Source organism: Prinia subflava, chromosome 4 (genome assembly GCF_021018805.1).
Source record: "Prinia subflava isolate CZ2003 ecotype Zambia chromosome 4, Cam_Psub_1.2, whole genome shotgun sequence".
Taxonomy (NCBI): domain Eukaryota; kingdom Metazoa; phylum Chordata; class Aves; order Passeriformes; family Cisticolidae; genus Prinia; species Prinia subflava.
In genome coordinates, this window is record NC_086250.1 from 72,187,848 (window position 1) to 72,215,385 (window position 27,538).

General features: G+C 46.8%; 1 protein-coding gene across 2 annotated transcripts in view; it reads left to right on the plus strand.

Moving 5' to 3' along the window:
- Positions 1-27,538, plus strand: part of EXOC4 (exocyst complex component 4) — a 314,358-nt gene that overhangs the window by 180,456 nt on the left and 106,364 nt on the right. Inside the window, exon 11 of one of the 2 annotated variants that reach the window (XM_063397130.1) lies at positions 7,947-8,199. The exons of the other annotated variant lie outside the window; for it this stretch is intronic. Within the exon in view, the coding sequence (XP_063253200.1) occupies positions 7,947-8,064 (118 nt within the window). The 3' untranslated portion in view covers positions 8,065-8,199. Of the gene's footprint in view, positions 1-7,946; positions 8,200-27,538 lie in introns of those variants that run through there. 2 annotated transcript variants of the gene reach the window in all.

Here is a 27,538-nt window from a genome sequence, read left to right on the forward strand (position 1 = left end):
GCACCCTGTGTTTTATTTCTGCCCTAACATGTACTTAAGGGGAATTACGACTTTCTTAAATCTTTTAACTCTTCCAGTTTATTCTTTGCTTGCTGCAGGTATCTGGATATATCCCTGTGGTTAAAACGTTTCTCTTGGTTTCGATAAGGAATAAACACTTCTGCTCTAACTCTGATCTGTGGCACGATTTTACGGGTGAAGAATCTGTTGTGTTGTTAAATGCTCTCGTCTTTATTCATGTCCCGGGATGATTCAGCCTTCCACAAGAATTACAGGAGCGCTTTACAACCTGTAGGAGTTCAGCTGGCATCCCGAATAAACTGGGGGGCTGTTTTAAGGTCTGGGTAATTTGTCTGTGCTGAGCTGGGTGCGGTTTTTGGCTTTAATAACTCGCGGAGAACGCGGTGCTGGAAAGGAGCTGCGAGATTTGGGCTCTCTCAGATTGGATCAGAGGTGTCCTCAGAAGCGCTGCTGGCTGCCATCAACATAAATTCCCTGTCTGAATTCCTTAAACTCCATCTAAAAGCAGAACTGGGGGGGATTAGCAGCTCCCTCTGAACGCGGGTAATTCGCCTCTCTCTGAGCTGTGCTGGCAGTAATTACCATGAAGCTCCCTCTGTTTGCTCATCCTCACAGTAAATTAGGAAGGGAAGATTTGGGACTTGTCTGCAACTTGATGGGCTTTGCAAATAGAGATGCGCCTTCAAAGAGTCATTTAGAGCAATTATTTGAGAGCAGCTCTTTGCTGATGGAGACAAAACAAGCTATTAGAAGTTTAAAAAAAGAAAAAAAAAAGATAAGACCAGCACAGCAGTTATTTTCTTAATGTGCTCCAGTTTATGGCTTTTTAGTCTGGAATCGTGGAAACCCTCAGCTTCTTACGACTGTTTTTATACATTAACAGGGATTTTGAGTTGCTACCCCATAGCTGTGCTCCCAGGGAATCTCCTGGTGAAGGGCTGGGATATGATACCCGACTATATTTAGATGGATTTTTCTGACTGGAGTGGAGCTGACTCGAAAAACCTTTGTTTTAATATTCCAGCATGTCTTTATTCTTGAAAAGGCTCTGCCTTTTCAGGGAAGGCATGTTCCCACCAGGCAGTGGGACAGATGGATCCTCCTCCCCACAGGCACATGGGGATGGGAGAGATTTGAGATCTGGCACCACGGGTCATGTAAGCACCAAAAAAGAGATCCCAAATCTCCAGGGAATCTTTGCAGAGACAGAGCAGCGATTTGTTTGTGTGTCAGCTGAGATGGAAATACAAATTCTGGTTTGTGTCTGCTCTTTGGGAGGTTGTCCGCTTCTCTTTAATTCACTTGGTCAGCTCCTCTCAGACTCCCAAAATAACCCCTGCTGCTCCACGGGTTGGAAGTGGTCGTTGTTTTGAGGTTTGCACAGATCCACAGTGTATTCCTGAGCTTCCTGAGCTGCCCTTTGCAAGCAGTTCCAGTGAGTTTTGTGGTGATTCATTTCTCTCCCAAAGAAGCATTCAGTCCCATCTGTAGAGTCCAGAGTACCTGCAGCTTTCTGCTTTCTCCAATTCTGGTGTTTTTCTGAGTCCAGACACAGTGAAAACTCTCATTCTGCTTTAGTTTTCCTCATTCCCTGGCTGAATTGGTCTCAGTGTGCTGAAATCTCCCATTCTCACCTCCAGTCCCTTTCCCTGCCCGTCCTCATCCCTGTCTGTACCAGCTCCACCATCACAGAATCACCACTGGAGGGTTTGGGTTGGAAGGACCTTCCTGATCACCCCGTCCCACCCCTTGGCCATGGGTAGAGAACCTTCCAGGAGATTCATTTCCCTCCTGAAGATTTCTGCAGGGCAGAATATAAACCCAGGTTTCCTCCTCGCGTGTCTGTTGTTCCATCCTGCTGTTGGAAACTGGGATTGATGCATTTTAGGGACCACATCTTCTCTGAGCTGGAGAAGTGCTGCTGTCCAGAGTGATCCCTGCACATCCAGAGGTTAAGGGAAGTGATAGAAGAAGTCCTGGGAGCACAAAGTCCAGAGGGAACTCTTGACTCTGCAGCTTTGCTGATCAGTCTGGTCTGTTCTCGTGGTTTGTTTGCACTTTGAATGCATTGGGACACTTTGGGGCAGGTAAATCTCAGTTCTTCCCCCTCTCACCTCCCTGCAAAGGCAAAGCAGGGCCTGGGACTGCAGCATTCCCAGCAGGCTTCGTGCTCTCCTCATTTTTGTGGCCTCCTCTGGACTCACCCCAGGACTCACACGTCCTTGTGATGTTGGAGGCAGCTCTGCAGGTGGGGTCTCACCTGAGCTGGGCAGAGGGGGACAGTCGATCCCTCACCTCCTGCCCACGCTGGCCCAGGACTCTCCTGGCTTTTCTGGGCTGAGTGGACGTGGCAGGAATTCAGGAATTCAGGCAGGAATTCCTTGCCAAGATCCCATCCAGCCCTGCCCTCTGGCAGTGGGAGCCATTCCCTGTGTCCTGTCCCTCTGTCCCTTGTCCCCAGTCCCTCTGCAGCTCTCCTGGAGGGCATGTCCAGCTTTTCATCCCCCAGCACCAGCCCCGCTGGTCAGGGCTGCTCTCAGCCCTTTCTTTAGGGAAACCCTGACCCACTCCAGCACCTTGAACTTGCCCTTCTTGAACTTCATCAAATCCACCCCTCCTCGAGCTGACAAAACCCCAAAGATTAAATCAGTAACTGCTCTGACAGGAATTTAAACTCCGCATTTGGAAGCTGCCCTGCTGTAACTGAGGCATACCCCTCCCTGAGTGCTGTTCCACGGTGTTTTTCTTTACAAAAACACCTGGATTGAACACTTGTGCTGTTCCAGGATGTTACTGGGGGCTGTTAAAGAGTCGTCAGAGGTGGGCTCAGAAAAGGGGATGAGGAAAAGCCATCATCTCTCTTGTTGCTGAAACAATGGCAGATGGGGTACACAGAACGAGCTATCGAACGCCAGCAATCGAAAATGAACTCTATTATTTCTCACTCACTCCTTCTGTCAGTGATTGAGGCGTTGCAGAGCACGAGCAGGGAAATAATAGGTTGCCTTCACAATGGGAGAAGTTTAACAAGTGCTAAATCATTCATTCGACGTCGGGGCTGGCGTCAGTGAGACTTCACCGGGTGCTGCTGGTGCCTGGCTGGTCCTGGTTGCTCCATTTGCCTTCCACACCCAATCTCCGGGCAGTGGGGATCCCAATCTGCTGCTGTGGAGTGGGATTGAACCACCCAGGGCTGTGATGAGGGAGATGCTTCAGGGGGAGTGTGATAAATGCCAATCACTCGCTTTTTGAAATTTATGAAAATTTAATAAAGAATAAAAATTGGTTACAAAAATATTAATACAATAATAAAAGTTTAAAAAGTTTTCAGAGACAGGACAAATAATGAGGCAATAAGAGCAAAGAAAGGTAGCCCGGGACTACGTCCCCCCTCCCTCCCAGACAAAGGCTGTGAAGGAGAAGGGCCCCATTAGGGAGATGCCTCTCTATTTTTGAGGGCCAACTTTAATGATTATGCATACTTTATCTAAGAAAAGCCCGTTTGCCACGAGCCTTTTGCAAAACCCCTGGCGTCCTGGAGTCTGGCTTAATCAGGTAGCTTTGTGGATTCAAGGAGATATGCATGGTCTGGCTTGACTAGGGTGGTTTCTAGGAGATCTGCATCTTTCCCTCTGAAACATCCAAGAGGGGTTTTAGTCTGGCTTGTTGTAATTGTTCTCTCTGTGTAGAAACCTCCGGGTTATCTTCTCTTTGCTCTTGAGCTAAGGACAATACCTTACACACAATTCTTACTTAGATTCAATGTTAAAAACTACATTTACTGTATTATTTAAATGTTAATATTGCATAACTTTTCTACCTAGCATATTACATATAGTAAATATCTGCGTAGAGCCACACACACAATATGCCTTTTTCACAGGGAGGCTGAAGGCAGAGGTTTTCTCTCCAGTCTCCTGCCAGGCTTTGCTTGGCACAGGGCTCCTGAGGTGGGGCACACAGGCAGAGGATGGGCTTTGGGAGTGGAATACTCCCCGTGGGTGCAGGTGAGCACTGTGGAAGGGTGTGGAGGTCTCAGTCCGTGTTCACCTGGGTTCTCTTTCTGTTTGAGTTTGACTTTCTGGCTTCTGTGCTTGGCAGAGCTTTACTGTGGGACTTGGTGTGGGCTCAGTGTCTGTCACTCGTGTTCACGGGGCTCATCCTGAAGCTGGAAGTTCTCTGGGTGTCCTCGTAATCACCTGCTAATAATCACAGAAATATGGAATGGTTTGGGTTGGAAGGGAGCTCCTGAAAAATCATTCCAGCCCCTGCCATGGCAGGGACACCTCCCACTGTCCCAGAGTGCTCCAAACTCCAGTGTCCAGCCTGGCCTTGGGCATTGCAGGGATGCAGGGGCAGCCACAGCTGCTCTGGCAATTCCATCCCAGACAAGAATTCCTGCCCAAGATCCCATCCAGCCCTGCCCTCTGGCAGTGGGAGCCATTCCCTGTGTCCTGTCCCTCTGTCCCTTGTCCCCAGCCCCTCTGCAGCTCTCCTGGAGCCCCTTCAGGCCCTGGCATGGGCTCTGAGCTCTCCCTGGAGCCTTCTCTCCCAATTCTGAGCATTTACATTTTAGCTGATGAGTTTGCTGGGGCTGATTTCTAAGGAGGATGGAGAAGCACCTGCAGGTTCTGTGTTTGGAAGGGGTCATTGTCCCGTTCCTCATGGATGGGAGAGCAGAGGCGTGGCAGAAGCACAGAGAGAGGAAAAGCTCCCAAATCCTTGTCCCCACTCCCTCCACGTGACCTCTGCAGTCCTCCCCCATCACTGTGGCCCGGAAGGCTTCTCGATTTGAAAACAATCCCAGCAATAAATAATTTGTTGGTTTATAGCAGGAGCACACTCCAGGAGCTGACCTTTCTATTTAACTGTAGCCAATACTACAAACAGTCTCTGCTCTCTGGGCTTTTCCTCTTAATTCCCAATGCACTTGTAGGAACCCAGAAACAAGTTTTCCTTTGGAATGTGACTGTTTAATGTGGAGAATGGGATGAATTGGAGCTGCTCTGCCTTCTGTCCATGTGGTGATATCCGAAGTCAAGGCATGACATGGCTCCAAGGGCAGCAGTAACAGGCAAGAGAGGAAAAAATGGGATTAAAGAGAGGTGAGTTAGGAAAGTCTTAATACATCTTTCTTCAAATTGATGGGAAAATACTTTTTTTCCATTGTTTCTGCTCTGCTCATCAGGCCTGCCTCCAGAAAATCCTCTTTAAAGCAGAAATCTGTGTCACTAGAGCAGAAACAGTGGTGGCACAGCTCTCCCAGATACCTCAGGGGTGCACGGCCACATTTCAGCCCAACCCATCCTAAAATGGGCTAAAAATAGGTGACCAAAAAAGATAACCAGCTCACAGTGGCCACATCCCAGAGCCCAGCAGCTCCCCAGTGCTTCCCCTTCCACCTGGATCCAGTCCAAAGCCCTGGAGATCAAAGGCTGGGGGTGTGAGGAGCCCATTCATTATTCCAGGCTTGGGTCTTAATCACCAGCAGCCTAATTGGGCCCATTAGGAGCAGTAAATGCCCAAGTTAGGGTGTGCAGCCCTCTTCAGGCTTCACTCCCTGAAATTTTGCCAATGAATTAAAAAACAAAAGAAGAAATCAGCTATTGTGTATTCATCTGGGAATAAAAACTTGATCATTCCCTCTTGCAACAAAAGTTTTTTGTGTCTCAATGGCCGTGGACTCCTGAGAGGAATACATGAAATTGTTAGAAACGTTTTCTCCTTTTTTGTGTGTGTGTATGTGATTTTTTTTTCCTCATTTATTTCCTATTCCCGTGGTTCCGGGCGTACAAATCAATATAATCACTCTTTGGTCCTGATTTAACATTTTTTCAGCTCTGAATGCAGGAATTGAGTTACCTCAGAGAAGCTGCTTCTCTCTGGGTAATTTGGAGGCTTGTTGCTAATATTTAGCAATTTGGGCAATTTGTACTTGGTTGCTTTCTCCTCTTTTCACTGATCTCACTCCGTGCCTCTCCCTTCTGAATTTGTGCCCCGCAATAAAACTGTGCAAAGCCTCTCTCCAAGGATTTTCACCCATCCAGAGGGGAAAAGTGAGAGTTTATTCCCCTTCAGGGAACATTTAATTTGGAATGGACCCCAGTGGATCCTCGAGTCCAACTCCTGGCCCAGCACAGGACACCCCGAGAGCTGTCTGTACCTCTCAGAGGAATAATCCATCAACATTAGGGCCCAAATCTGGCAAATCTGAGCCCAAGCTGCTCCTTCCAGGGAAGCAGAGACACAACAGATCCATGGAAAAAGACTGTGACAAAACCAAGTGAACAACAGCAGCAAAAAAAAGGGATCACCCTTGGTTTCCTATCCCATCAACTACAGAGCAGCGGGACAATCTCATCATCTGAAGGAGAAAAATCCAGGAGTTTCCCATGATTTATGCTGAGGAGATCTCCTGCCTCATTTGCTGGGAGTCGATATTTTGCCCACCAGCCTGGCAGGACGTGGAGATTCCATCCCGGAGCTGTTCCCATTGGCATTTCCTTAATGAACTCATAATTTATGGGCTGCGTTTTACATCCCCTGCCCGTGCCCCCAGAGTTTGTTCCAGCCAGCTCTGAAGAAATGAGCTGTGGAGTTGTTACTCTCCTTGATTAAGTCGATAAAATCCATTTGTCTCGTTAGGTGAGGAGCTCCATTTGGCCTCCCAGATTCTGCTTTTTTTGGGGGAAAAAGCAACAGCCAAGGCCTTGATAAAATAAGTGAGAATCAGAACTGGCCAGGCAGTGTCTGGAATTGAGGTGATGATCCAGAATCCTCAGATGGTGACAGTGATTGCTCTACTGAAGAACCTTTGGTTGGTTTTAGATGATGGATTTTAATGATTTGGGTGTTTTTTTCATAAATTACCATTGCTGTGAAAGATAGGAGATGGTTCGTGCGCTGTCTTTTCTAAGGATCAGCCAGAGTTCTGCTCCTTCATCCCAAAAAGTCACATTCCTGTTTTTCACTTGTTATAACCTTCATGATATCATCAAGGCCAGGGTTTTTACTTTTGTTTTTATTTTTATTTTCACTTTCACCTGCTGTGATTCTCAAATTACACCTTAAAGGGCTCCTTGTCTAGGGTGGCGGTTCCAAGTTTAATCTAGTTTCATAAAAACAGTGTTTGTCTATTAACTTTCTTCCTGATCATGAAAAAACTCCTCAGCTCCCTCAAGAGAAATGTGAAATAGCAATAAAATCCAACTTCTGATAAGGTCCTGGATCCCTGGAAGTGTCTAAATCCAGGCTGGATGGGGCTTGGATGGGGATGGTGGAAGGTGTTGCTGCCCATTGGAGCTGGGTGGACTCTAAAGTCCTTTTCAGCCCTCAGAACTCATTAGGTGCAGCCCAATTGTGAATCCTTCTGCCTTTCAGATCTTTTTAAAATTCCCTAATTGTGAAAATTCCCTAATTTTAAAATTCATGGCCAGGCAGGCAGGGCCTGGCGGGAGCCTGGTGGGAGCAGCAGCGCTCAGGTGGATGTGGAGGGATCAGAGTGAGTTTTATTTATTAATTATTATTATTATTACTATTATTATTATTCCTGTAAGTCTTGGGGAGACACTTTCCTGAGAGAACAGAGCCCTGACCTCACTAAATTGCTTTTATCCCAGTTTTGAGCACTGCCAAACCCCCAAAGGATTGTCAGGAACAGCAAGGACCAGACTCCTCTTGGGCTCCTCTTGTGCATTTTCTCCCTGCACTTTTGAGTGTCTGTTCTGGTGTTCCAGCTCCCACAAAAACCACAAAAAACCAGCCCAGGGATTCCTGCTCCTGCTTGCATCACAGCAGGAAAAAGCCAAATTTGGGCTGTTTCCTGCGATTATTTGACGTGAGCTGGCACTGACACTTCAAAACAGGCAGAGTTTTTGAGCACAAACATCCTCAAAAAACTTTTCTCTTTGGAATGTCTCTTTCAGTGCTTCCCAGTGTAAACTCCCAAATCCCTCCTGGATCAGAGCTGCCTCAGAGCTGTCACGTTTTGGGCTGCTGCCGTTCTGCAGTGCCTTTGCAATTGCTGATTTCACAGAGCAATAAACCCCCAGGCCTTTGGATTGGAATCTCTGAAAACAAAGCAGCACACGAGGAATGGATTTCACCTTGCCATGAGGAGCTCCTGGCAACTTTTAGAGCCTGCAGAGACAATTCATCTTCCTCTCCCTTGTAACTGCTGCACTGAAATCCCATTGTGAGGCAATAAAAAAAGGGAATATTCTCATTTAAGTCGGAGTTTTTGCATCAGATCACCTTTTTAGAGCTCTCTTGGAAATGCTGTCTGCTCGACTGAGGTACCGAGCCAGTTTAACCAGTGGTGGGTGGCACAGTGACAGCTGCTAAATTGAGATAATTCCACATTTCCTGATTAGCAAAACTACAAAAGCCAGAGGTGAAAAACCATTTTAGATTACCCGGGTGCAGCATCTCTGCTTGTTGTGAGCATTTCAGTGATGAATCAGCCCTTCAGCCTCAGCAGGGGCCCAGCAGGGCACAGGCAGATGAAAAGAGGATGAAATGTGGCTGAAGTGGGCAAACAAGGGAGGAGAGGATGGAAGGATAATTCCTCCCGTTTTATGGGTGGGGAATGAACACCCAGGAAGATCCAGGGATTGATCAAGGAATGATTAAGGACCAGGTTAATCACTAAACCACGGCCCCAGGGGTTTTTGAACACCCCCAGGGATGGTGATTCCAGCCCTTCCCTGGGCAGCCTCTCCCAATCCCTGTTCCAATCCCTGTGGGCTGTTCAGTCCTGCAGAGCTCTGCACTCCCCTGGCCTTGATCCAACAAACAGCTGGAGCATCTTTAATTCCTTGGGGTTTTAGGGAATCAGGAGCTGAACCGAAATTCCCGTCGAGTCCTTAAAATCTGATCCCATCCACCAACTCAAGGAATCGTTTTCCTCCCATTTCTCAGCTTTGCTGATGCATTTGGAGGCAGCAATTGAACATATTTTGGGAGGAAGAAAAACAACCCCAGATGCTTATTTCAAAAGGGAAGAAAGCAGCATTGTTAGAGCTGCATTTAAGTCGTTATCTCTTCTTATTGCTGCTGCTTCTTTTAAGTCTCTCCAGTTTGGCTTTCAGGGATAACAAACCCAAAATGGAAAGCAGAGGTGGTGGCTGCTGGGCTATTCAACATCTGGGGGCTGGGAGGCAAAAAAGAAAGGGGGAAATCTATGAACTATCAAAAAGTTGTTGGCTTTTCATTCCCAGATCAATGTGGGATCTCTCGGCACATCACAATGCGAAATGGTGCATAATATCAAGTCCTAAATTGGCCCAAATTATTGTGTTTTTAAGCCAAGCCAGCTTTGTTTAAATAATGGCTTTGCCATGGAGATTTGTCTCATTGATTGGACACTTCAGAGTGGCAGAGTGAGAAAAATGAATTTGTGTCAGGCTGAATTACAGGTTTCCATATATTATTTAAGCGTTGCTCTTTACCTCTCCCTCTGTCAATCATCATTTCCTTGCAGATTGCTCTATTTTTAATATTTCTCAGAGTTGAAGGTTACTTTCTTCTCCAGCAGCAGCTTTAAAGCAAATGTTATTTTAGTGATGATGTTAATAGTAATTAATAATTACAGGATTTGTGAATTTGGGTGTTGCCATTCTCCCCCTCATCTCTCCTGAGACCCCACCTGCAGAGCTGCTCCAACCCTGGGGATACAGCAGGACCTGGAGCTGCTGGAGCAAATCCAGAGGAATCCATGGAGCTGCTCCAGGGCTGGAGCCAGGCTGGGAGAGCTGGGGGTGCTCACCTGGAGAGGAGAAGGCTCCAGGGAGAGCTTCCAGCACATTCCAGGGCCTGAAGGGGCTCCAGGAGAGCTGCAGAGGGACTGGGGACAAGGGACAGAGGGACAGAACACAGGGAATGGCTCCCACTGCCAGAGGGCAGGGCTGGATGGGATCTTGGGCAGGAATTCCTGCCTGGAATGGAATTGCCAGAGCAGCTGTGGCTGCCCCTGCATCCCTGGAATGTCCAAGGCCAGGCTGGACACTGGGACTTGGATCACCCCTGGAAGTGGAAGGTGTCCCTGCCATGGCAGGGGTGGAATGAGATGATCCTTGAGGTCCTTCCCAACCCAAACCATTTTATCATTCCATTATTTATGAGCAAGAAGTTTTTCCCTTTGCATTTACTGATGAGCTGTTTTTCTGTCCAGTCCCCTGCCCTTGGGCATTCTGCTGCTCCCCTTGCTGTAGGACTGCAAAAGGGAAATCGCAGCACACAGTGGGACTGGGATGGAAATCAAGAGTTGGAAGGAACAGAGCTGGAAGTGGAGGCTCCTCTTTCAGCCACCCTCACTGGCACCTCACACTGCTCATGGAGATGTCTCCTGTTCCTAATTTCCATGGTTTAAAAGGTCCCCAAAGAGCCCTTGCTGAAGTCTTGTGAAATCCCACATTTCTTGTTCATCGGTGGAGCGACGCTGAGCAGGAATGAGCTGGAGCAAAAGTCAATACCTGTCACTTTTTCATCAAACCTTTAAACATTCCATTAAAAATGGATTGTTTGAGATTCCAGAGGGGGGGCACAGCAGAGGGGGCAAAGCTTCAGGAAATCTTTAGATAACAGTTTAGAGACCCAAGTGCCAGGAGAAGCAATTCCTTCCTTTCTGCAGGAAAATCATCAGCCCTGGGTTTGTTCCTACAGGAGCTTGAGCTCACGTGCAAAAGGATGAGATTCATTCCCTTTCTCTTTTCCTCTGGTTTAAAGATTTCTTCCCAATTAATTGTCAAGAACCAGGGCGGGTGAGAAGACCTGAGATGCTCTTGTGCTGCTCCCCTCATGGGTTTCAGGAAAGGAAGGATGGATTTAAGCTGAATTTTTATTGTGGAGCTGGCATTTAATAGCCAGGAGTGCTGCAGGTGTAGCCTGAGGAAAAGAAATTCCAGATGGGAATTCCAGATGGGAAAGGGAAGAATTTGCTGCTGAGGAAGGGAAGAAGCATTCTAGGGATAGATACTGACCTAGTGATGAATAATCCCAGGTCTGGAGGGACACACTCCTCCTGACTGGAGACTGCATCCAGAGTGGGATTGGCCTCATGTCCCAGGGAACAGGGACAGGAGGAGAGGGAACAGCCTCAGGCTGGACCAGGGAATGCTCAGGGTGGACATCAGCAGGAATTTCCTCATGGAAAGGATGCTCAGGCACTGGGAGGAGCTCCCCAGGGAGGTTTGGAGTGTCCATCCCTGTAGGTGTCCAAGGATGTGGCACTCAGAGCTGTGGGCATTGGGCACAGCTGGGACTCGATGGTCTGGGAGGGCTTTTCCAGCCTCAGAGATCCTGGGATTCTGTGGGTGCAGAACTGCATGGCTGGTCCAGAGGCCGGTGGGCAGTGGATTTCCACCAGGGGTGTCCAGTTCCGTTTAAGGTCTTTTCTCAGGGTTGCTGTTCCCTGAGATTCTCCTCGGGGTTGCTGTTCCTCGAGGTAATGAGGCTTTTGAGCTTCCCTTTTCCAAAAGGTCTCACACCAGAGCCAGAGCAGCCAGGCTGAGTCCCCAGTCCGAGTTTCCAGGGTTGTTTATTCTCCATCATCTCTCAGTTCTGTCCCAGCTCTGCAGGGCGTCCCCAGCAGAGCAGGACACGCGGGGGACTGGGCGGGTCAGAGGGTCCCGGACCCTTTGTACCATTCCCTGGCCCAAACACATCCAAAATGAACTTTTTATTGACAGAATCTTACCAATACTCACTGCCTATGTTAATATGTAATTTCTACTCTAAACCAATCTCTAAAATCCAACTCAGCAGAAAATGGGAGACAAGAACAAGAACAAGGAGGACAGGACCACTCCCCAATTCCTCCCTCTTGTCTCTTCAAGCCCATATACTAAAAATCCTAAATTCTACATTTACACTCTGTGATAAACTAACTACTGCTTATTTTGAATTCTCTCAGCTTGTGATTCTTCACACACTGTGGGCATTCACTCCATGACAGGGATCAGAGGCAGTGCCCTCCTGGGCTCTGTGTGAGGCTGCCTGAGCCCCTGGACAGACCCCAGACCCCCCTGTCCGGTCCCCAAACCCTCCAGGGTGGCCACAGGGATGTCCTGGACTCTGACAGTTTTTATCACAGCTCTGGAGCAGTGGATCGAGGGCCCCTTGAGTCAGCTCTGAGATCTCACCGGGCTGGGTGGGATGGGATCTGCTGGGAGCTCTGCAGAGGGATCCCCACAGGCTGGATCCACGGGCTGAGGCCAGCGGGGTGAGGGACAACAGGACCACGAGTCCCAATCACATCTGATGCCACAGGCTCCATCCCACAGCTGGATTTTGGATGGGAAGAGCAGTTTGGAGGAGTGCAACCAGATGTGCTGCAGCCAAACATCTCCCTCGGGTCTTCTCCCAAGGCCACCAGCGGGGCTGCTCATCCCCTGGGGTGGGACGTGGCTCGAACCTCTCCCTGCTCTGGGAAATCACTCCTAAATCCTCACCTCTGACATTTGGGAGTAGTTGGATATTAACAGTTCTTTCTTGCAATGAGAAATGTTGGCACAGTTCTTGGAGCTGCCTGGTCCAGTGGAAGGTGCCCCACTCATGGCAGGGGTTTGGAACGTGATATTTCAGGTCCCTTCCAACCAAATCAGCCACAAAAATTCACTTTTTTAAACTAAAACAGCCTCTGAACAAGGCCAGTGTGGCAGCAGTGCTGAATTCCACCACCAAGGTGCTCTTTCCTGCAGTTGTGGCCGTGGTTTTGTCGCCCTGCAGTTGTGTTCTCTCAGCTGACAGCATTTATAAAGTTTTGCAGGGAATTCTGGAACAACGATAGAATTTCATTTTACGAGTCACTGCAGAGGGTGAAATTGTTCATATTGAGCACAGGTGTAAATGCTAGGGGTTTTTTGCAGGCAAAAAAAATCTTAAATTGACCGTCCACTTTCCTTCCAGCCTCACTAAAAAAGCAAGAAACAAATCAGACTTAAATTAAATTTTAGTTTGGTTTCATAACCAGAAAGAGCAGGTCGATATTCTGTGAAACAGAGGGGAAAACTCTTCTTGGAAGAATTTTCTTCATCTTCAGAGTGTGGTTTATTATAAAACTTCATTACTTAGGGCTGAATTCAGGAAAAGTCCTAAGTGCTGACAGCTCCAGTCCATTCCATTCCATTCCATTCCATTCCATTCCATTCCATTCCATTCCATTCCATTCCATTCCAACACATCCCTGTGTTTAAAATCTCTGAATAATCCTGCAGAGATGATTGCACCTGGTAATTACCTTTACACACATTATTGAACCATCTCACTGCACCTGCTGATTTCTTCACCGGTCAAACAGTTGAGAATAATGCAGTGAACATATTTTAATAGTATGGTTTTCATTTTCTTTATCTCATTAATGGTTGTTCATCTTGAAAAGTGGAGTAGTTTATTTCACCTGCCCTGCCCTGTCCCTGAACACTGTACCTCTTGTTTGAAAAATAACATTATTTTTCAATGCTAAAACATTCAAATGTGTTTTTTTTCTTTAACAAAATCATGATTAGCTGGAAGAGAGCAGAAATGAAGAGAGTGGTATCTGCAAACTCAGGAGTTCTTCTGCACTATTTATGCTTCTTATCATATCTGAAACAACCTAGGAAATCAATTCCTGCAATCCCTACCCACGTCAAACCAGGCTTATCAACAGGAGCCTCCTGGAAGTTGCTCTTGTCTGTCTGAAAGCAGATGGATCTTGAGGACTGGGATACAATTCCTTTCTTCTGTTACACTTGTGGGTGATGTTGTGGAATGAAGTTTTTTTTTTTTCCCGCTGAAGAAGGGTGATAAAAATTGCTCATTAAATTGTTCCAATCAGAGCAGCTTTTTTATAAAAGTTTGTGGTGATAAGAGCAGAGCTCAGTGAGATGAGCATTGAACAGCTGGAAATGAGAGAGGTTTCGTTTTGGTTTAGTGGTTGGAGTCGAGACGGTCAAAAAATCAATTAGAGCCAGGGGGAGGGAAGAAAGAAAACCAAAACAAATCCATAAAAATTCCTTTGGCCAGAATTGCTGCAGTGAATCCAGAGAAATCCACGGAGCTGCTCCAGGGCTGGAGCCCCTCAGTTCCCAGGAATCCAGGCTGGGAGAGCTGGGGGTGCTCACCTGGAGAGGAGAAGGCTCCAGGGAGAGCTTCCAGCACATTCCAGGGCCTGAAGGGGCTCCAGGAGAGCTGCAGAGGGACTGGGGACAAGGGACAGAGGGACAGGACACAGGGAGTGGCTTCAGACTGGGAAAGGGGAAATTTGGCAAGGAATTCCTGCCTGGAATGGAATTGCCAGAGCAGCTGTGGCTGCCCCTGCATCCCTGCAATGTCCAAGGCCAGGCTGGACACTGGGGCTGGAGCAGCCTGGGACAGTGGGAGGTGTCCCTGCCATGGCAGGGGTGGCACTGGATGAGCTTTAAGGTCCCTTCCAACCCAACCCATCCTGTGATTCTGTCAGAAGAAAATCAAAGTTGTTTTGGAATGAAAGAAGAGCCCCAGTGTGAAATCAGAGCCTTTTTTCAGGCAATGCCATTCCCTGAGTGCCAGAGCTCAGGAGTTCAGTCTGGCCTCACTCGGTGCAGTTCCCTGTATCTGAAGCTGTTCCATTTGCTGTGTTTAAATCAAAAACTGTTGATTTCTTTTCTCCCATTCCTGGCTGGGAGGGTGAGCAGGCCCTGGCACAGGGTGCCCAGAGCAGCTGTGGCTGCCCCTGGATCAGTGGAAGTGTCCAAGGCCAGGCTGGACACTGGGGCTGGAGCAGCCTGGGACAGTGGGAGGTGCCCCTGATCATAGCAGGGGTGGAATGAGATGAGCTTTCAGGTCCTTTCCAACCCAAACCATTCCCTGTTTTAAAAATAAGGAATTAAATGCAACCACTTTTGGAATGAAGGAGGTAAAACACTCGTGTTTTCTGTACAAGGGCATTGCCCCCATCACAGAGATCCAGCTGTTGCTGACTGTGGACGACACCAATGGGGGGTTTCTTCCAGGCTTTACTTTTTCTTCTTTTTTTCCTTTTTTTTTTTTTTTTTTTTTTTTTTGTTTCCAGTCACAAATGTTCAGCAGGATACTGGCTCACTTAACTGCATTTTGTTTTTCGCTGGCTGCTGTTCTTATCACGGCAGCACAAGTCTCAGGGAGTTCAGTCAATACTTGTGTAATCAATAAAAAAAATGACAAAGGAGTCCTGGTAATTAGGGCAAAGCTGCTGCTTGTGATTTTTCAATAATTACTTCAGCTTCCTCCTTCTCCAACATCTCCAGAAAATGGGGGCTGATTGAAGGAGGGGATCTTGCTTGACTGAGGACGTGTCAGAATTCCACAAATCCAAGCAGGAATTCAAATTGGGGCTTTTTGTTTCAGCACATGAAGGGGTTCTCAAAGAGAAGAATGGGGTTGATTTTTATTTTTCCATGGTGCCACGGAGCAGCTGTGCCATTCTCTCTCTATCTGTTTGGCCTCATTTTCCTGCCCCAGAATTTCAGCTGCCCTGGCAGCAACCCAGGGCTTGGATGTCTGGGGAGATGAACAGAAGACAAAAAGTTTTGAGGGATGTGTTGCTCGTTTCTCCACAGCTTTGTGGCATCCAGGGATTTCTGAGGCCATTTATTTCCTGGATAGTCTGAGATCCAGAAAGGAAGTGGGAGCTGATGGCTTGTCCACAGCAGGGTTTTTGGGGATGGGAAGGGAAAAATCCCCAAAACCTCACAGGCTTCTGTGCTGAATCATCCACAAAAATGTTCCCTGGCATTTTCTGATCCCTCCCTTTGTGCAGCCAGGGGATCCACGGGGTGGATCCATGGGGGATGAGATTTTCACTGCGGTGCCAGCAGAGCCTCTCTGAGATGGTGCAGAGCAGGGCTGGGCTCAGAACCTCAGGGTTCTCTCCCACCCAGATCTGCCCCCCTTGGAGAGGGAACCCCAAACATCCAGAGGAGCCGTCTGGGTGGGTGGGAGAGGTCACGTTAAACTCATCATTAAAGGAGGGAAAAGTCACAGGATGGTTTGGGTTGGAAAGGACCATAAAGATCATCTCATTCCAACCCAAACCACGGGCAGGGACACCTTGCACTGTCCCAGGGTGTTCCAAGCTGGCCTTGGACACTGCCAGGGATGAGGAGCCCCAGTGATCCAGGCTGTGCAAGGCTGGGAATCCAGTGGGAACAGGCTCCCTTGGGGTTTGGGATTGCTGTTTTATCCCATGGAAAGGCTTTGGCTCCTCCCGCTGGGTGGAGCATCTCCCAATGGGATGAGGTGATGTTATCAGTCCTGTGAGAGCCTTCAATGGCCCATTCACAGGGGATGTCCCTGGGAGGAGGATGGGTGCAGGAAGAGATGAGGAGGCCCTGCCTTATCTGGTGTTATCAGGTGTCCATGAACAGAAGGCATCGCCCTCTTCCCCCCCTGGAGTTACAAGAGATAAAGAACAATATCTCCCAACCGGCTTCAACAGATGAAAATAGAATACACATTTCTGGTTACATTTTTCAACCCAAGACATTCACATAAAAATTGTACCTGCTCTATCTAGTCTTGTGATGTTCTAAAATGTTTTTGTTATGTCTAAAGCTAGGTTGTCAGGCCTTGGGACTCTGGGCCCTGTGCTGGCTGACTGATTCTTAAGGCACTTAGAGTGTACTTACTTAAAACCGAAGTCTAAACTTCTATTTCATTTTTACGTGGCTTAATATATTTTAGTTTGTCTAAAGGCTTCGATTCAACCCCTGCATCTTTTTGTCTCCCTGGGGAACCCGGGGGCTTTGGGCTTTGGTGTGTGGCCCTTCCCTGGTGAGGCTGAAGAAGACTTTCTGCCTTAAACACTGCTCTGTACCTGGGAAAAATCTGTTCCATTGTCCTGCACTCTCTTCCCTTCTCCATAAATTGACTTTTTACCCCAGGGCTCAGTAAAAGCTCTCATGTCCTTGAATGTCCTTTTCCAAACCAGCCGTGCTGGAGAGGAGCAGAGCTGAGCTGGAGGGCTGAGCCCGTTCAAAAGGGACTCAGAGCCCTTTCCAGCCTTTCTCTCCATCCTTCCAAGCCATGGAAACGCCCCCTCTTTTATTCCTACATCCAGAGGAACCAGAATATGGATCCCACACAATCCTGGCCTTGAGCAGCACCTTCTGCCCACCAGAGATCTCACCACTCTCCTTTCTCTTCAAAGGGAGAAAGGAGCAGGATCATTTCTTGGATTGTTGGGGTTGTTTTTGGTTTTTTTTAATAGTTGAATCTATCACGCTTCCTTTTACCTCTGTTTCCAAAAGTTCTGCTTTTCATGTGGGAAGTGTTGGAATTAATTTGGAAGTGTTACTGAGGAGTCCTGGTAGACACAGCTGTAAAAGCACCAGGACCTGCAAAAGCCCCCAAAGAGCTGTCAGAGCTTGGCTCTCACTGGAGAAATCTAAAATTTATATTTTTCTAATCTATTTTTTTTCCCCAAATGTGCAGAAGCTTTTTTGTCATTTCTGAAGATTCCAAGGCAGCTTTTTAAAATCTCAAATTTGCCACGTCCTGGTGCTGTGCTCCTGCTGTGCTGCCATATGGTGGTGACCCAGGTGTCCCTGCCTGGTGCCAGCCGTGGCTTCGTAGCTGCTTTTTTTTAATCAGGGACAAAGACAGGCCCTTCTCCCCATCCTGAAAATTCAGTTACGTCTTTATTTTGAGACAAAAGTTGCCAAATATTTGGCTACTGATTGCCCAGATGAGCCACACAAAGAAATCCTGGCTCAATATTTTTGTAGTGTTGTGGCCACTGACCTCAAGACCCTAAAAGTTCCTCCCAGTTCCCTTTAGGATCATCTTTGCTGCTGATCAACAGGCACGAGGTTAAAGTTGTTCTCTGTAAAAGCCTCCAGTGTTGATGCCAAGTCCAATTCTTATTTGTTGTGTTTAAAACTGAAAAAAAGCAAAGGCAACATCAGATTTTGTGCTAAGAAAGAACAGTTTCTCCAAGCACATGAAAATAAAATGAGATTCTGAGCTGTCATTGAAATGATGACAGAAATCCACGGTTCTTTTGCTTTTCTGTGGGAGACTCAGCTCCCACAAGGAATTAATCTTGATTTGGATCAATCAGGACATTAAAGCATCTGGTGGTGAGGCCCTTGCTGCTGCTACGTGGTCTGAGCTTGGTTTTGGGTTGTTTAACCTCATTTTAAAACTTTCCTACCATGAGGTTGGAAAGGGAGGGTCTGAAGGACCAAGCAGTGATTCCTGGAATGGTTTGGGTTGGAAGGACCTTAAAGATGATCCAATTCCAACCTCTGCCGTGGGCAGGGACACCTTCCACGGGCAGGGACACCTTCCATGGGCAGGGACACCTTCCACTAGCCCAGGTTGCTCCCAACGCTGCCCAACTTGGCCTTGAGCACTTCCAGGGATGGCTGAACTTCTCCAGGGGTGGGATTTGGTCACCAGCGTTCTCCTGAGCCAGCAGAATGTGCCTGGTGCAAACTTTCCAGCTCAATTCCAGCCTTTCCTGTGCTCCCCCAGCCCGCTCTGTGAGCAGGACCTGCAGGGATTCACTTCAAAAGCTTCGTTCTCCTGTAGCTGCTTTATCTTCATTAGTTCTTCCCAGGTTTGCCTCCCTCTGGAGTGGCCATTTGATGCAAATTGAGATTCAAAGCCCCTCAGTCTCTGCTATTTCCCTGTTAATTCAGCGGCCAGGCCAAGCTGCAGCTTTGTTGTGCTCTTTGCATTAGTGAGGACAGGTTGAAGCCTTTTCAAGCTCCAGCGGTTCCCCTTTGATGTGGAAAGGAGAGTTTGTGCAAGTTTTGTTCCTGTAGCAGCAGCATGAGGTGTTATGGAATGAAGTTTGAGCTATCCCAAACTGGGCCTCAGATTTGGGCCTCCTAGGCCTCAGATTTGGGCCTGTGTAGAGGTAGATAAACCTGTGACACAGTTAGAATTTAAATTAATGTGTGTACATGCTTTAGATAGGACAGTTAGAGTAGAATCACGGGAGCTGCCTTCATTCTTTTTCATGCTGAATGCCAATTAGAAAGCACCTGGAACTATCTGCCACTGTATAAAACCAGCCATTTCAGGAATAAAGAGGAGAATGTATGTTTTGACCATATTGGTTGTATCGTGCATTGCTCTGTTCCAGCTTCCTTATAATAAAGACCCTGAGTTCAGCTCCCTTGCCACATTCACCTCCCCAGCTCCAGGGGCCAGCCCCAACCCGGCTATAACTTTGATTAGAAAAGGTTTTTCCTGGAGCTCCACGTGGTTATTATTACCAAACGTGGGATTTGGGGGTGGTTTTACCCAGTGAACTTTTCCCCTCTGCACACCTTTGTGCATTCACCAGTGAGATGTACCGAGGAGGCAAAGGAATTTTGGGGTGGTTTGGGTGGGAAGGGACCTTAAAATCATCCAGTTCCAGATTCAGCACCTTCCACTGTCCCAGGTTGCTCCAAGCCCTGTCCAGCCTGGCCTTGGACACTTCCAGGGATCCAGAGGCAGCCACAGCTTCTCTGGGAATTCCATTCCAAGGCCTCCCCACCCTGGAATGAAGGGGAGGCCTTGGAATGGAATTCCCTTTGTTTTATCCATGTGACTCATGGGAAAAATGGATTTTCCTTCATTCCCAAGCCAGGCACTCAGCCTGGGGTGGTGTTTTCCAGAGGATCCCCGGGTGTTAGAAGGGGACACCCAGAGCCTGTGGAGTGGTTTCAGAGGACAAGTGAGGGTGGAAAGGAGCACAGTGGGTCCCTGGTGCCACTCCAGAGCACAGGGCAGTGTCCAGGTGACTCTGGAGTGTCCCCAGGGAGGAGCCTCCAGCCCCTCTCTGGTCCCTGCCCAGGGCAGAAGTTCTGCCCCACGTCCAGGGGGAATTCCTGGGCTCAGCCCCTGCCCGTTCCTCTGGTGCCACTGCTGGGCCCCGGCGCAGAGCCTGCCCCGTCCTTTGGGAATGGATCCCCATGGATGGGGTCCCCCAGCCCTGTCCCCTCTCCTGGGGACGGAAATGCTCCAGTCCCTGAACCACCCTCACATCCCTCCCTGGCCCTCCCCAGGAGGAGCCCAGGGCTGGGCACAGCGCTCCAGTTGTGCCTCACAGACCCCCCTGTCCCTCCTGGGTGAGGGCCTGGGGCACTGGAACCAAACACTGCTCTTGCATTAGCACAGATCTGCAGATGTCACCTCGCTGCCCAGCAAAATTTCCAAAAAAATTCCCATTTTCCTTGGGAAAACGTGACCAGAACTTGTCCAGCCAGACTATTAACAGCAAAACACTCCAAAATGAAACTATTTCTGTTTGATCCCTCAGTAATAGCACTGCTGCTTTGACTTGCTGATGTCTCTCCACGCTGCCCTAAACTCCTGCGAGCCAAACTAAACTGCTTTTCTGTGTGTTTATAATGCATTAAGGTTTTATAATCTATTATACAAACCATCCTCACCGCTGCAGCCGGATTTCCTCTGATCACCTCTATTCCATCACTCCAGAAAGCATTCTTGATCCAGAGAAAAAGCCTTTCATCCCCTTCTCTGATCATCTGTTTGCTCACAGTAGGTAAAACAAAAGGTTGAACGCCGTCCCAGAAATCCTTTGTGCGTTTTCCTGTTTTAAATTCCCCATCTGAGTTTTCTCCCAGGATAAGCAAGCGTTAAAATCCTGGTTTAGCCCGGCTGAGGTTGGGTTTTCTCCCAATATATTCTGTTTCGCAGGCAAGGTCCTGGATCTTGCTTTCAGAATTAGATTGTTTCCGAGAGAAGATTTGATTCTGCTGGAAGTTATTGAACGTAATAACATTTTATTGCTCTTTTTAAGCAGCTCAGGGTTTCTGACAGAGGCTTTGACAGAAGGGAAAGTGAGAGGAAGAGGGGGGTGAGGTGAGGTGAGGTGGAAACCACGGGGCAGGAGGAAGGGGGTGCAGCTGTGGAAAAGGCAAATGGGATCTAGGGAAGAGCTTCATTAAGGAATTAACGAGGTATTAATGAGAAGGGTTAATGTTGTTACACTGGCCTGCTTGTTCAGCTTCACAAAAGGGGTGAGAAGAGCTCCTGGAAAGAGCAGAAACTCCTGCAGGAGCAGAGTGAAATGAAAATATTGAGTGGCTTCTGTTAGGAAAAGGAAAGGTTGGATCTGGGCAAGCTCCAAACTCCAGGCAGAACCAGGAGAGGAAAACTCCAGGCCAAGAACTGGAGAGGGAATCTCCTCTCTGCACACAAAACCTAAAAAACATTTGGGGTTTGGCCCAAAATGTGCAATTTTCCCCCCAGATTCTGCGTCTGCATCACAACTTTTCACCAAAGTCAATAAAATTGAAATCAGGGTCCAGCTGAAGCTGTTGATTGATTTTGGATATTGATTCAGTTTGTGTTCCTGAATAAAACTTGTTGTGTAGAATAATCTGAATTTTAGGGGTTTTTGAAGAATAGGATTAAGGTGGGGGAAAGAAAACATCTTCCAAAGGTTCTGTTTCCATCAGGGGGGACAGAGGCTGGATCTTGGTGCAGTGATCATGCTAAATAACCCACTTGGACTGTCCAGTATCATATTAAAATACCGTAAAAAGGAGATTTATATCCCATTTCTGCTGCTGTTTTAATTTAATTGGAGAAGATTCCCTATAAAGCAGCTCTGATTAAACACAGCACCTGTGTTTCTATTATCAAACTTATTTTATTGGGAATACTTTTATGTTTCAAATGAACTCTCTGTTGTTTAATCTCTCATTTCTTTGGGAGGTTTATTTACAAGATTCCCTTTTTTCCCTCAGACCAATCTCCTTTAGATTTTCCTTTAAGGTTGGATGGGATTCTGAGCAACCTGATCCTGACAAAGATGTCCCTGACCGTGATAAAAGGGTTGGGTCAGGTGACCTTTAAAGGTCCTTTCCAACCCATTCTGTGATTCCATGAATTAGAAAATAACTCCAAAATCTGCATTTCTGGATTCCAAGACCAAGTTCTTTGGGACCAGGGTGGTTTTCCAGAGATTATTTGGGTTAAGAGCCAGCTTTTTTGGGATTCTGTGGATGTAACACAACTGGAACAGAGTCCCTGGCTTTGGGATGTGTGTCCATCTCTTGGTTCAGTTCTCTGGGGTGTTGGGGCTCTTTTAGTCATGGACAGCAGCCTTTCATTTCAGCAGCTTTTAAATTTCTTTAATTAATGAAATTTAATTTCTTTAATTATTTCTTTCATTAAATTCTTTATAGATTCTCCAACCTCTTAATCACAAACATAGATGCTGATGTGACACACGTGACCATCAAAACACACAAAAAACCCAAGGCTAAAATGAAATTTAAAAACAACTTTTCTGCTTCAGATCCAAAGATTTTTGACAAGGAAGTGCTTCTGTTGTGGCAGAGGGGAATAAAAACATCCCATGGTGGGAAAACACCCCCAGAACCTTGAGCAAACTCAGTGCCAGCAATTCCAAACCACACCCTGAGTTCCTGTGGTCATTATTCCATGAATTTTAAGCCAGCAGCAAGCCTGATCTTCCAGTTTATCACCCAGAATTGAAATAAAAAATAAAGGGAAACCGTGGCTAAATCAAAGCCTGCAGGCACCACGGTAATACAAATAATAAATTGGGAAATAATAAAGAGCAGAATGGTGGCGGAGAGCTGCAGGCCAAGAACAGGATTGATAAACACAGAATTTAACATAAAGAAAAAAATTCCTTTGGGGCTTCAACCTCCAGTAATTGTAGAGCGTCAGGAAAGAAATTATCATTTCTGTTGTTGTTGTTTACCCCAGGAATGTTAGGGAGAGATGGAGAATGGAAAAAAAAGATGCTCCAAGGAGCCCTCCTGGAAAAAGTCCAAGCATTGCAAAGTTCCACAGATGAATTGATTTAATTAGGCTGTATCAACACTGCTGCTGCTGCTTCAGAGACAGACTCATAAAAGATATTAAAGATGCAGTCGGGGTGTTGCACTTTTGTTTCAAAGATGCCCACGACTCCTCAGCCATAAATTCCTTTTTCTTTACTGATTAAAAATGTCTTTACTGGCTGGAAATGCTTTTAACAGGGACAAAACCGAGGCAAAAATCCTCATTTCTGTGATGCATAAATTATTAGGGAGGAAATTACAACCTCAAAAGATGGAGGTGTGGGAGAATGGGATTGAGAACAAACAAAAAAGGGGTTTTTCTCCTCTCTGGAGGATCTGTGTTGGTGCCAGTGGCCAAGTGTGCACCCATAAATCAGTGAATATTTGGGGTGGGAGGATCTTCCTTCAGGTTCTCAGTGACTCACCAGGGATGCTGAATCCCTGGAGTTTGTCCTACAGGGATTTTTTGGGAATTTGCAGTTTAATTTTGAACCTTCATCCCTCTCCTCACAAACACAGGGATGGATAAAACCCCTGGGAGCTTCCAGACCTTGGTGTGCAGGACTCTGAGGCATGGACAAACCTCTGCTGAGCTCCAGGGGTTTGTGGCAAAACCATCTGGTGAAATTAGAGGTGTGTTTCAGAAAAAATTGTTTTGTTTTGTTTTGTTTTTCTGGAATAAACCACTTCCAGTCGATCCTGGTGGTCTTTGTGAGGGAACTTTCCAAGGTTTTTGGGGTGGTTGGAGACACTTTTTGTCCAAGCACCGATAGGACCTTAGGGATTATCCCGTGCTGTGGTGGAAGAAGGATGGGAGAATCCTTCTTCATGCCGAACTTTCCAGGCTTATTGACTGTCAGAGGGAAAACACCAGGAAAATCCAAGTTTTCCATGCCTGATACCATGGATTTGGTATCTGCAGGCCTGAAATCAGGGAGTGAAGTCAGGACATTCCACTCCAGCGTGAGGGAATTCCACCTGGACATGAGGAAAAACTTCTGTATAACTTCTTTCCTTGCTCTGACTCTCAGTCCTCTTCCCCTGTCCCACGGTGCTTGTGTTGGAGGACTTGCTGCTGCTGTCACCATTTTGTTCCCTCCTCTGTGCTAGAATTCCACTGCTTGTCCTTCTGTCTTGAAACACTTACAGGGTTTATTTATTGCCTTCTGAAGCAGTTCAAAAGAAGAATGTTCAAGAATACTCGTCATATTAAGTTTTATTTTGGTGAAATACCTTTCAGTGAAGACTTTACAAGTATTAGCAGATAGATGGGAAGTTAAGACTTTCCTCCCTGAAATGCTGGGTGCTGTGACCATTCATTTCATTTTTTTCCAGGTAGTTGCACATGGATTATGAAAAGCTACCACCACCTTTGTATTTAACAGGAGAGTTTCTCTAGAAGCAAATGTTTATTGGTTAGCATTTCTGGCAAATTACATTTCTTATCTCCAATTAGACTCCTGATTTACTGGTCACTCAAACACATTTCACCCACACCATTCTTCTGTGTAAGCTTAACTTTGGCAAATATTCCTTTCCTGCGCAGTGACAGAGCACTGGAATTGATTGTCCATGGAGGGGGTGGAATCTCCTTCCCTGGGAATATTCCAGAGTTGTCTGGATGCAGTTCTGAGCCAGGGCTCTGGGATGGCCCTGCTGGGGCAGGGAGCTGAGATCAGATGATCCCGCTGTGGTCCTTTCCAGCCTGACCCATCCTGGGATCCTGTGAATGTGTTTTTCCTGTGAGGGTGTCAAACACTGACAGAGAATTGTGGAATTTTCATCCTTGGAAATCCCCAAACCCCACCTGGACACGGTCTTGGACAATCCTCCAGCTTCAGCTCTTCCCTGGCTCCGTGCCTCGACATCAGGGTGCATTTCCCAGGCTGCCAGAACAAGATAAAGATGACAAATTCAACTTTTACACTGTTTTAATTTAGACAATCCGGAATTTTCCTTCATAACCCCGAAACCCAGCACTCTTCAAAGTTTGTGTGCACTGCTCTTCCATGTCATAGAAAACAGGGATGGGACCACGCAGGGAATTCCAGGCAGTGCAGGGAATTCCACATCATTTCCTGGCCTCTGTGTGTGTTTCAGAGGGGCTGGGCAGAGCCTGATTCCTGCTCTTCTCTACCCAAAATCATTTTGTAATCGCTGTGTAAAAGCAAAAACCACGCTGGCAAGGCGCTGTACAATTACTTTGTTGTGCATTTTGCTGTGCTGGTGTATTTGTTTAATTAAGTTCCTCGCTAATTAGAGCTGTATGTACTTGTGTTAATTATTATTTGCTTAACACAATCAGCAGTGTAATTCTTTTCTGAGAAGCCCCACACTTTGCAGTTCAAGTAAATTACTGATTCCGTGGGCTCTCCAAAAGAATAGTTGCTCCATTTTTGTGAAATGAGAGGTTGCATTCTTTAATGTGAACGAAATTCAATTTAGATTACCTGAAACTGCACATAATATATTGTATTTTTAATTGGTGATTAAGCAAAGAAAGAAAAAGCTGGTTTGATTTGTACCTCGGCACAGAGATGTCTGTTTTTTCTGACTGGATTACAAAATTGGACAGCTCTGCTATTTATCACCCTCCAAGACCTTTTTCCGTCTGACAAAGAAAAAGTACATTTGTCTTCAGGCTTTGGAAAGAAACTGCTTTCTCATGCTAGAAAAATGTAACCCTGTGCAACTTCTGACCTTTTACCAAGCTTTTAATTAATTTTTTTTTTTAAATTCAGAGAGCTATAAACACATTACACAGCCTGTCGGGGTTTTAATGCTGTGCCCATTTCAGGGGCAAATTTCTGTTTAGCCCCTAAAACAGAAAGGAAAGGGATGCCACAAATACCTTTAATTGTGTTCCAGGAGGGAGTTAATAACCAAGTTTTGTTATTTATCAGCAGGGTTTGTGTTCATCCACACACCCACTCCCATCTGGGTTGTGTCTCTGTCTGGGATGTCTTGAGTTGTTGCTTATTTGAGTTGCTGATCAATTCTGCAAAAGGTGTTGGGTATTTGGGTAAATTTACTGTGGGTAAATTTGTTTTTGTGATGTATTTGGGTAAAAATACCCTGGGTTTTAGTTGGGAATCTCAGGAAAGCAGGAAAAGGAGGAAGCAGCTCCTACAGGAGGAGCAGATGGAAGGAATCATTCTCCTGAAGGAAAATATAAACATGGCCAGGATCGTGGAGGGAGATGGGGAGGATTTGTCCTCATCCCGGGAAGGTTGGGGATGTTTCTTTGCATTTTTCAAGAAATGTGGCTTTGAATGGGAACTTCATCAGCAGAGGAGCAGAATGTTAAGGAGTGTGTGGAGCCTAAAAAGTCCTTCTGTGCCCTCATAAACTCTGAAATGAAACCAGGCAGGAAATGCAAACTCTCCTCTCTAACTCACACACGAGCCAATCTATTCATCTTAAACATTCACTAATCACAGTGATTTTCAACTCTGCCACAAAATCAGCAGAAAGATTTTGTTTTAAAAAGACAAATTCCAAGCTTGGCTCACGGTTATGGCCACCCAGTTGTGGCATTTTTCACCTGTGATTTGATTTCTGCCCCGTGACTGAGTTACCTTGGGAATAGAGGAGCAAAAGCAGCAAGGATTGCAAAATGTTTCCACGGCATGGCCTGAAAGGCTTTGCTGAGCAAATGTTCAAAATGCACCTTGTCTGTTCATAATCAGCATGGAAAATGGGCCAGGAAATGGGCATTTTACAGAAATGAGGGATTTACTCCTCCCTACGGAACGATGGGCACGAGGGCACTGCTGGATATTGTAACTGAAAAATCACAGGGGGAATAAAAAAAAAGTAAAGGAAATTGAAGAATCACAGGAGAAAATACAGAGAAGTGGAAGAATCGATAGTGACGTTAATGAGAACTGCTGGAAATGCCCATTAGTGGGAATCACTGTTTCAGGAATCATTTCCAGCCAGCAGTTCCCGTTGCCTTCCCACACGAGGAGCATCTCAGGGATGTGAAGCAGCTCCCCAAATTCCCAGAACCATCACGGTTCTTTGGAGGATTCTGCTTTCAGGTGGCCCCCTCGGTCCCTTTGCATTTCTGTTGTCCAGCTGGAGAAGGGGAGGAGAATATTTCACTGTGAAGGAAAAGTTAAATAAAGATTTCTTTGGTGAATTCTTGCTGTGGTTTAACCACTCAGGAGGGAGTGGTTAAATGAATTCCAGAGCAGTTGGCAGCAAGGTCAGAACTTCCCATGGGCATCACAAGCGTCCACAGCCGTGAACGAAGGGATAAAACAGATATTAAAGAATATTGGGATGGTTTGGGTGGGAAGGGACCTTAAAATCATCCAGATCCACCCCCTGCCATGGCAGGGACACCTTCCACCACCCCAGGGTGCTCCAAGCCCCATCCAGCCTGGCCTTGGACATTCCAGGGATCCAGGGGCAGTCACAGCTGCTCTGGGAATTCTATTCCAAAGCTCCACACCCTCACAGGAAAGAATTATCTTTTTCTCCCTTAAATTCACACCTGAATCCATAAATTTGCCTTCCTTTGGGTGGCTCTGTGCTGCAAAGGGGTCGATGTCAGCGGGATTTCCATGGAGAGGTTTCCATGCAGCTCCTCTGCTGTGCTCCCCCACGCGCTTGCAGAAACAGAGCTGGGTCAATTTAAGCCCGCTCTAATTAATAAAAATAAGACAGAACTAAGGTCTGACTGTCCACAAAACTCAGTTCCACATTCACTGTGGTTTTTTGGATGGAATTGT